This window comes from Lactuca virosa, chromosome 4 (assembly GCF_052849685.1).
Source record: "Lactuca virosa cultivar CGN04683 chromosome 4, Lactuca_virosa_CGN04683_v6, whole genome shotgun sequence".
Taxonomy (NCBI): domain Eukaryota; kingdom Viridiplantae; phylum Streptophyta; class Magnoliopsida; order Asterales; family Asteraceae; genus Lactuca; species Lactuca virosa.
The window spans coordinates 272,956,411-272,967,761 of NC_136429.1; the positions used below are offsets into that span (position 1 = coordinate 272,956,411).

General features: G+C 36.3%; 1 protein-coding gene across 1 annotated transcript; it reads left to right on the forward strand.

The window, feature by feature from the left end:
• The first annotated feature begins 6,719 nt into the window (after positions 1-6,719).
• Positions 6,720-7,235, forward strand: LOC145105892 (uncharacterized). Its single transcript, XM_079042967.1, has one exon. It carries the CDS (start codon positions 6,720-6,722, stop codon positions 7,233-7,235), a length of 516 nt encoding a protein of 171 aa, XP_078899093.1.
• The last annotated feature ends 4,116 nt before the right edge of the window (positions 7,236-11,351 follow it).

The following is an 11,351-nucleotide window of genomic DNA, read 5'->3' on the forward strand; positions in this document are numbered from 1 at the left end:
TTTAATTAGCTTTGAAACTCCTAGATCTTTTGAGATTCATTGAACTTTTCAATGACATGTTTCAATCTCGATTGTGCCCTCTCAAGTTTTGTGACCGGGATGCCGAGGATCACAAAACAAGGTGTGAATAACCATGCAAATATACTTGGTACTCTTAATTTTTATCACCTAATCGATGTGCCGGTTAACCACACGCGCTCCACGAATCTATGATAAACCTTAAGCCACCCTTTGCCAACCTTATTAAATCCAAGTTAGTGTGCCGGTTAATCACACACGCTCCACTAACGACTTAAGCAAGGTCCAAAGTGTAATTTCATGGGTTAGCACCAAATTCACATTTTCCTAAGTAACTAATATTGGGAATTTACAAGTGTTTAGTTACTTAGTATTTATCATTATAATTTTAATGAAGGGAGAATTAACGTCCTGTCAAACCCGTTCGTCTAACGACCCTCCACTAGTCAAGGAAGCGGTGGGTGAGAGTGGACACCCATTAAACTGCCATTTTATAGGCAGTAACCTTATATCTCCCTTATAGACCGGCTTCGTGAATGAGGCCTACTAACGGTAAGAATGACTTTGTTCTTATACATATATATAACTATTAACTATTAATATTATAATAGTTTAAGGGTTGAGTTTTAACTTTTAAAATTCTAAGGGTTTAACTTGGAATTAAAGTATTCATGGGGAAACTTTACAAATTCCAAAACTTGAGGGCAAGTTTTGAACAATTCAAAAAACTTTTCAATTCCATAACTTATGAGTTTAAAGTTGTTTTAATGATAAACTCTTCACGTTCCATAACTTCAGGACAAGTTATGGAAGACTTTAAAGCATTTAAAAATGAGACTCTTCATTTTTATAACTTATGGAAATCTTATGAGTTTTTAAAAATCATATATGTGACTTTTCATATAACTTGAGGAAAAGTAACAAAAACACATTTTATGAACAACTTTCAGATCAATTTGGATTGAAAACACATTATCACATAATTTTTTTGTTAATCTAAGCTAGCTCATAAGAACAAGATAATTCATATCAAACAACTTTCATGTAACTAGCCTAACCATTAAACTAATACAAAACATGAATCTATTGACAATTATCTTTGAAATTGGATTAGCATGAACATTACCACATCAAAAACAAGTTTATAAGTTCAAAAACAGCTTAGGGTGATGTTTCTAGTCGAATTCCAGCCAAAAAACTCGAAGATATGCTGTCAGGGGGCCCAACTCGTCGAGTGCATAAACCAACTCGACGAGTTGGATGAATTTACACATGGACTCGTCGAGTCCCTAGCCCAGAACAGCAAAAACTTCGATTTTCAGCAATTTGCATCAAGTATAATTGAAAACAAACCTGGCTCTGATACCACTGTTGGGTTTTAGTATACTACAACATCCTGTGGTGCACATACAACCCTAAATACCTTGGATCTATGTTTTCACTAATTATACATGCAAATGGTTTCCAAGGCATTAAACATATAACTAGCATGCCTTCTCATATACCAAATAAGATACTAGTTAGAGTAACATACCTTTTGTGTTGTAGCTTAATTCCATGGAGCATAAGAGCCGAGTGCCCCAAGTGTGACACCGCAAATGGTTCACACAACACCAACAACAACTTGGAATAACTTGAGAGAAAAGTCCTTATGCTTAAATCAGCTAGCCCTCTCATATGAAACCCTTATGGCCGATTTATTGAGCCATGGGGTCCTTATATATTGTGGCTATTAGGGTTACACTATGTAACTCATGTCTTTCCATATTCTTCATGCTCCATGGGTTAAAACCTCCATGGAGTATCCATGGGTTACTCCATGGGCGTAGCCCAACATGAAGAACTATGGATCATAAGCCCACATATATAAGAATGAATGATTTACACAATCAATCCCCATATATTTAATCAGTGTCTTTTGATCACATAATTAATTCCAAAGTAATTCTTGATCAATACTAATTAAATAATATGATTTCATATTAATATATTAGAACTTATAATATATTAATAAATCATAAATATCCTTTTCTCACAAAAGTGTATCCAAATCGTTCTGATGCCATGCAAAGGTTTCCTTAGGACCATGCCCAGTCGGGTCGAATACATACCATTAATAGTTATGGGCTTAGACATCTAATCCAATAAGAGCCTCCCTGCGAAACCTGTTCACAAAATTCGTAAGGGATTCCTTAGGATCCTGGACCACTTGATAAAGATCACTAGTGATCTTTTCGAATGTTATACTACAAGAAAATTGATTGTTAAATAAATTAACTCAGCGAGCAAACGAAGTAATAGAGTAAGGAGGAACGTTAAGAAGCCATTTTAAATCTAATCCCAAGAGGGTTTGCACAGACAAGCTTCTTTCAAGTGAGTGGGGATGGAAATGATCTCCATTCTTTCCATGTATTGTACCACGCGCTCATTAGGATCTGTAGTCCCATCATAAGGCTTCATGCTGGGGGTTTGGAAGCACTTTGGGACTTCGGTATCAGCTATTTTCGGAACAAATCTTGTGATCATGTGGCTTGTGGGGGATACATCCGGTACAAGTTGAACTACTCCAGGCACGCTTGAGATCATTTAGCTTAATTGATGAGGTTCCTTAGCCATGATCGGGCTTAAACCATTATCAAGGTCCATAGAGTTAGTGGTAACAAAGGTTTCGTTGTGATCCTGGGTCGTATGGGTTTGATCTCTTGGAGTTGTTCCCCAGGCTGGAACAGAGGCCGGTATTGAGGATCCTACCTCGCAGCGAATCACTGAGGATCCTGTGTTATCAATGTTCATGATTTTGGGCTGCAAGATCGAGGGTGCTGCTTCTTGAGGCTCGTAGATTTCTGTCATCATTCTCTCTACTTCCTTGAGAATTGTCCTGTTATCCTCCTGATGTTGAGCGACTTTTCGTTTCAGTCTCTTCATCATAGCGAAGATTTCATTATTGGAAATCAGCACAGGAGGATCATGGAGTCCTTGGGTAGTGACCGGAGAGGTGTTTTTCTTCGGTGCTTCCGAAGCTTTGTTAGGAGCTCCAGCTGGAGGTGCTGGAAGGTTTTTGGAGGAAATGGGAGGAATTGAGGAAGGGACAATGTCGATTGTATAGACATGATTTTTCGAAATATTTTCAACACCACGGCCCCACGGTGGGTGCCAAATTGTTTTGGTTAAAAATTACTCAAGTAAAACTCAACCAAATTGTATGAGAGGCCGTGATGTTCAAAATAAACAATTATAAAATGATGATCAAAGTGACACAAGTGTTTTACAAGGAAAGCCCATGATCATTGCTAGGATCTCCGACACAAAACTTTAGGAGGTGATAATGATCACCTGTCTTGATGATTTTATTGATTGAAGAAGTTGATTACAGAGATGAATGTGTAAATTTAAGTACAAGTATCGTGGATAAGCTAAAAATTGTGTGTGTATCATGAAGGTGATAATGATCACCTGTTTTAACGTTCAGGACTTATGCTATCTAATGAAGGTATATAAGCTTGAGAAGTCTAGATGGAGATTTATCGAAGTATCACGTATCAGAAATCTACATTTTAGTAAGAAAGTCAAAAGGTATTGATTTCTAGAAGTCCAATTGATTTCTTGATACATGTCAGAGCTAGTGGGAGCATAATTGTTATGCTAGTAGGAGCATAGTTATTATGCTCAGTGTTGCAAGTTAGCAATACTAATTGTAGGAAACAAAGATTCCATTGGGAATTGTTTCGTTATAGAAGGATTTAAGGGAGAGGGTACGCATACTTCATTTCAAATCAAAAAGTTTAGATTGAAGTTTTAATGGAAATTAGTCTTGGACATATATGTATGTCGTGTTGAAATGATTCAACATACGAAATTCGATATATGGAAACATTATAGCAAGAGACTGATTAGACATCAGGTCTTTATGTCAGGCATTATGCGTCGAGTCCCATATGCCTTGCGTATTGAGAAGGAAAAAGGACTAGAACATGGTGTGACTGAAGTTGTTAAACAACTGTCAAGGATACTCCGAAGTTTACTGAAGATTAGTTGCTTTTGGACAGTTGGAAGTATAATATTAATTTGGACGGACCATATTCTAAATGGAGGTGACTCTTGTACATAATTGATGGTCATATGGGAATATGGAAATGTTTCCATAGTGGAAGTTGATAATTAAATCTCATGTGAGTTAGGAACTTTAAAGCAAGGAAGGTGTTCAAGGAGTGTATCTTGAATTTGAGACTTCGTTACCATGGAATTTTTTAAGTAACAAAGGTTCAATGGAACATTTTGTAATATCATTGGCGAAGTCTTTGTGACTTTGAAGCCTCGACATCACAAAAGGATATTGCGTGTAAGGTTGAACTCTGTCACATTTAGTAGTAACAAAATGTGAAATGAGCATCATTAGAATAGTATCCGATCGATCTATTCACGAAGGGAGTACCACAAAGAGACATAGTATGCATGTTTATAACATAGCATGACTGATGTTTAACTCAAGTGTTTAGTTGATTACTCGAAACATTATACAATAAACAAAGTCTAATGAATATGGTGATTAAATAATAAGGGTTTTATTTATATTCAATAGTTTTTAGACCATAGTTAAATTAGGTTATCTTTGTGTTTCACTTCGCATGTTTTACTTCCCGAATCATTGGATTATTCAAACATCCACAGTCGATCGTACTTTTGGAAGTAAGTAGCGAATTAAGACTGTCATGAATTGAATTGTAGATTGTCTATGGAGATTAGACATAATAATGGTTTTGCTACAATGTTCATGAGTACTTGGAAAATGGGGATTTTAAGTATTGGATAAGCCCACGCTTAGAGAATTACTTCATGGATTTTATCACGAGTAATTATGAGACGATAATATCTTATATTCTTGAAATTCACATATGTGAGTTGTTGTTTAATAGTCAGTTGTGCATTGATAATACGTGAACACATCAGTAACTTGAAGCTATAAAACGTATTGTTGTGCGTGATTTGATGAGTGAATAGTGCAAGAATATAAGTCAAAGTTTATCCGTTCCTTTTTCCTAATAGGAAAAGCGATATTTTGGGCCCCTCGATGATTTGATGTCGATATTTAAAGCGCTTGGCCCAGCCTGGACTGAATTGATGTGTTCAATTGGTAGTCTGAATCAGTCGTCATAAATCGGAAATCGGGAAACAAAACTTGGACAATGAGGTTGATTATAATCTATGTCGCATGTATGTACAATATTCTATAGAGTAGAGGAATATTTGATCACTTATCTTAGGACACGTAGCTAACTGGGTCAGATTTCGTCAACGGCTTTGAGAGCTACAATTTGCTAATCAATTTTTGAAGTTATGCTGGAAACTATAGTTATTAGACATATCCAAGTGGGAGACTATTGGATTAGGTGTCTAAGCTCATAATTATAATTTGTATATACTTGAATTGATAGTAGCACAATCCTTTTGGTTTGCCCTCAAAACGAGCAACTAGACATGATGACTTTTGGAGAGAGGGTGAATTTATTATTTTAACAATAAATGGAGATAATTGATTTATTAATGTATTATGAAAATAATATATTAATTTGAAATCATATTATTTAATTAACAGTTAATCAGGAATGGGCTCTAGAACCTCCTTAGACTGAATATGAGGCTCTAATCATAGGACTACAGCTAGCCAAGGATCTTCAGTTATATGTCGACTCATTATTAATAACTAACCATTTTAATGTATCCTATGTATTAAAAGGAGAAAGACTAGCACTATATCTCCAGATCCTCAAAAATTTAGCCTCTAAATTCTAAGCATTTAGCCTAAACTAACTTCCTAGAGAAGACAATGTTGAAGTGGATGCTTTAGCCAATTTCGAATCTTCTCTTAGAATTCCACCAGAAACTAGGATCCCGAAAATCCACCTGATGATACCAGCAATCGAGGATCCTGCCAAAAGACTGAAGGATCCTAACGATGACGAGCTAACAACCAACATTGCTACAATCGAAGATTCAGATCCTCAAATTTCTCATTAGGATCCTAGCATTAAGGATCCTTCCCCAACCTCAAGATCCTAGATTCAACCCATTGTGGAATATCTTGAAAATGGTACCATCTCGAAGGAAGAAAAATTGACAAGTCATTCAAAATGAGGATATCACGTTTTGTGATGATCCAAGGTAAGCTATAAAAAAAATCCATGGCAGGTCCATACCTTAGATACCTAGAAGATCATGAGGCTGCGGAAGTCCTAAAATACATTCATGAAGGAGATTTTTGTAACCACAATGGGGGCAGATCCTTGTGCTCCAAGGTGTTGAGAATGGGATACTAGTACCCAACCGTAAAGAAATATTCCTTCTTGTATGCTCAAAAATGTGATGCTTGTCAAAGACATAGCAACATCCTACACTGACCAGCTGAACCTTTACATCTTATCATCTCCCATTGACTATTCATGAATTAGGGGATGGATATAGTAGGAAAATTACCTAAGGCGCCAGGAGGAAAATTCTTCATGATATTAATGACAAACTATTTCTCGAAGTGGATCGAGGTTGAGGACTTTGTTCAAGTAAGAGATAAGGAGGTGGTGTCGTTTATTAAATGCAATATCCTGACCAGGTTCAAGATCCCAGCCAAAGTTATATGTGACAATGGATCCCAATTCATAAGCAAGAGGACTAGTGACTTTTGCACAAATTGGGGAATCAAAATGATAATGTCCACCCCTGTTCACCCTCAAGCCAATGGTCAAGCGGAATGTAGCAACAAAATCGTAGTCAATAACTTAAATAAAAGGCTAGATGAAAAGAAAGGAAGATGGGCAGAAGAACTTCCTTTCGTCCTATGGGCAGATATGACCACTTCCAAAGTGGCCACATGCCAAACTCCATACTCTTTGGTGTTCGAAACAGAAGCGACACCCATTGAAGTGGTGATCCGAACGGCAAGATATCTATTTCAATATCAAGAGAACAATGATAGGATCCTATCCCAGGATCTTGACACTATTGATGAACTCAGGGATCTTTCCAGGATCTGCATTGTTGTTCATCAACAAAGGATCACTAAAGCGTTCAACAAGAATATAAAAGTTAGAAGATTCCAGGTAGGAGAATTAGTCTTAAGGAAAGCATTCCAAAATGCCAAGGATCCTACTGCAGGTAAATTGGCACCTAAATGGGAAGGACCGTATCTCATAGATGTTGAAGCAGGAAAGGGGCATATTGGCTAGCTACCCTCGATGGAAATGTCTTGCCAAGATCATGAGATTAGTCATTTTCCAACAAACTCAAGGTTCACATACTATTTACCGTTTACCTTTTGTTATTATTATTATTATTACTATTTAATATCCCGAAACCATTAATAAATTAAGCATCGGAGGGACATTAGCCAAGCTAACGCCCACCCCAAGCTATTCTTTGCTACGCGTAGGAGCACAAGGATCCTGACATACAAGGATCCTAGTATGCATAAGGATCCTGATACATAAGGATCCTAACACACGAGGATCCTGACATTCGAATATTCAAGGATCCTAGCATTAAATGGTCCCAATGGCTACACCATTCTAAGATTTTCATGATTACATTACACACATGCCATAGTAACTACGAATAGAGACTGATCATCTCTCATATGAATAAGGGTACTTAATCCCCTGCAAGGTTTAAAGAGTTAATTACCTCTTTCATACGAGTTAAGGTTTCTACACCTCGCTTGGACGCACGATATCTAAATATGGGATGTGAATAAGGGGATCATTTCACACTGCAATGAATTGGCAATCCTTTTCTTTCTGAACATAAGTTAAGATCCTAAAGTTTGAATCTAAGGTTCATAACGTTGACATGTCATATCATGTCGAGATCTTCCCCATAAAACACATAAGGTTTATAAAATTTACGTGTTATCCCAAGTTGGAATCTCCCCATGAAAATTTCCTAAGGCTTATAACATTGACATGTAATCATACAAATTCAGATTTTCCCGAGTAATTTACCAAGATTTGTAACATTAATGTGTTACTTTGAATTGGGATTTCCCCAGTAATGTACTAAAGATTGTAACGCTGACTTGTTATATCAAGTTGGGATTTTCCCATAATATTTTCTAAGAGTTATGACACCAACGTGTTGTCTAGAGTTAGGATGTTCCCCAAAAAATATGCAAGGTTTACAACTTTCTCACATTGCAAAACAATATTTTTTTCTCAGGTATTTTCCAAGTTGAAGTTATTTCTAATTGATTCCTAAGGAGGGATCCTTCCCAAGTTCATTGAGTTAGGTCCAATCAAGGATCCTCCCTGATGAATTCTTAAAGCAAGAATCTTTCCATATTGTACTAAAGGATTTCTCCTTAGTCTAAAGATCACAAAGCCTAAGGATAGTCAGGTTCTATCTATCCTTTAAAGTTATTTTTTCTTGCATAATGATTAAGATATTAACTATTTTAAGATCCCAAGTTGATTACTAACCATTCAGGGGTATTCATATCTTAAGAGTTCTTACTCTTTAGGATCCTGACTACGTAAGTGTTGGATTAGGTGTCTAAGTCCATAACTGTTTTGGTATGTACTTGACCCGATTATGAGCATGGTTCTTTTGGGTTGCCTTTACCTTAGCAACTGATAGGCTGAATTATGGAGAAATAGGATTAATTGTGATTTATTAATATATTATGTGAATGATATACTAAAAGAGAAATCATATGGTTTAATTAATATTGATCAAGAATTAATTTAGAATTAATTTTGTGGTCAAAAGAGATTAATTAAATTAAGGGGACTAATACTGTAATTATAAGATAGTTACAAAGTTGGGCTTAGGATCCGTAAGGAAGCAATGGACGAATTCTATATGGGAGTCCATCTAGAAATCGTCCAAGGGGCCTTCTGGAAGGATCTTTGGGTTGCTTAAGGACTAAGCAACTGGATTAGGGTTTCCTAGTTGATAACCCTAGAAGCCTAACTATAAAACGAACCCTAAGGCTCCCAAAAGTCGGCCATATGCTTTCCAAGAGAGCCATTGGACAAATTTTGTGCCTCCTCCTCCCTCTCCTAAGTCATCTTGTTGCTAGTGTTGTTTGTGACTCCATTAGAGGTGCAACATTTGAGGCACTACACTTTCAAAGGTCAAGGATATTCAAGGAGAACTTGTTATTACTACATAACAAGAAAGGTATGATCTAAAACCTGGTTTATATGTCAATTTGATTATTGTATGCTAGTTCTTCGGATCATTGCTTTGGTATTCAATGTTGTATGTTCAAATTAGAAAAACCTAGATCAAAGCAATTAGGGTTGCATGAACACCATAGGAATGATGTTATGCTCATAACCCATCAGTGGTATTAGAGCCTAGGTCGTTTTTTTAGTTGAATAGATGCAAAAGTGAACTTCCAAAGGATAAAAAAATCGAATTTTTTGCTGTCTGCGAAGACGACTCGGCGAGTTGCTTGAACTTGGCGAGTCCATCAGTGGACTCGGCGAGTCGAGTGTGCTGTTGTCGGGATTTTCGATTCTTTGAGTAGATTTTGTTAAGGATAATTACCAAAACTCGTTTTTCCTTGCCTAAAATTGATTTCTTATATTTGGAATGGTTATCCTTATCAAAATTGATGGATTTGGTTAAATATGGATAATATAGGATTATTGTAAGTCAAATATTCGACCTAGTAATTTCGAAAAGTTTCAAATTACACCCCTTAAGTTTTATAGCTTGAACTTAATAGTTTGAGTTTTTGAAATTTAAATAGTTAAACCTTAATGTTTTGAAAGGTTTCAAAACTTGTCCTCAAGTTTTGGAATTTAAATTTAATAAAAAAGATTTAATTTTGAAATATTAAATTCTAAAACCCTAGTATTTTGAAAAGTTCAAATTACACCCTTATGGTTTTATTAAATTAATTAAGGGTTTAATTAAAAGAGATAATTAATAAATCCATAATTATATGGTTTAAGTTAATCAAATTAAAAGTCTAATTTATTAATAGATTGAACCACATAGTATTTTAAAAGTGTAAAATGCACCCTTATACTATTTAGAATTAAAAGTTTAATATTATATATTTATAAGTAAATGTCAGTCTTACCGTTAGTAGGCCTCATTCACGAAGCTGGTCTATAAGGGGTGTTTCAGGAATTTGCCTATAAATTGGTGATTGAATGGGTATCCACTCTTACCCACCACACTATTGACTAGTGGACGGTCGTTAGTAGAGCGGGTAGGATAGGACACAACCTTCCATTATAAGTATAATGAAATACGAAGTAAATGAACACTTTTACAAATTCACAAATCTTAGTTACTTTTGGAAAAATGTGGAGTTGGTGCTAATCCATGAAATTGCACATTGCACCTTGTTGGTCGTTAGTGGAGCGTGTGTGGTTAACCGACACACAAATGTGGGACCAATGAAGGATGGAAATGGGTAGCTCGTAGATTATCATAGATCAATGGAGCGTGTGTGGTTAACCGGCACATTGATTAGGTGATAGACATCTTCGAGAGTACCAAGATAATTTGCATGGTTATCCACACCTTGTTTGTGATCCTCGGCATCCCAGTCACAAACTTGAAGGGCATAATCGAGATTAAACATGCCATTGAAAAGTTCAATGAATCTCAAAAGATCTAGGAGTTTCAGTTCATTTAAAACCTAATTTTAATTTTTCTTTTTCATGGTGGAAATTGGTAAATAGTCAATTAGCTACCTTCAAATATTATGCAGCTGGATTATGGCATCCCACTTCCGAGTTGTAGAATATTGTGTTGGATCCTAGCATTGATATTTCATTTTGGTGCTATATCAAGGATTCTTCTCAACTAACTTGAATTTTTCTCCCGTTTTGTAGATGTCAAAATCTAACATCTATGGTCTTCCCAAATCCCTTGGAAAAGGTTTTCCACATGAAGATGATGTTTCACGATTGGATTGTGGAAATGGAAATCTTGTTTCACTTCCTCCACCTCCTCCAATAGCTCTCCCCGACCCACGTGTTCGAAGACTTGAAAAGTTCAAGGTCACTCAAGCCTGTTGGCAAAAAGACATGAAGATGGAAGGCTTGTGTGTGCACACGTCTTGGAGATGAAGTCACACATTGACAAATTGGGAATGTTGGGTGTCGTTGTCTCTAGGAAGTTGGATGTTAACTTGGTTCTTCAATCACTTCTTGAATCATATAGTGAGTTCGTTAGAGAGTAATCTATGATGGACCACGATGTGACCCTCATCGATCTCACCTATTTGCTTATTGCTGTTGAATCAGCAATGATTAGGTGCACTGGTAAAGCAAATTTGTCTGGTAGATCAATCTCCCATACTTCCATGGACATTCATTATGGAA

Excerpts from the sequence above, each read along its gene's own strand:
- LOC145105892 (XM_079042967.1), top strand. The coding sequence starts at position 6,720 with ATGTCCACCCCTGTTCACCCTCAAGCCAATGGTCAAGCGGAATGTAGC.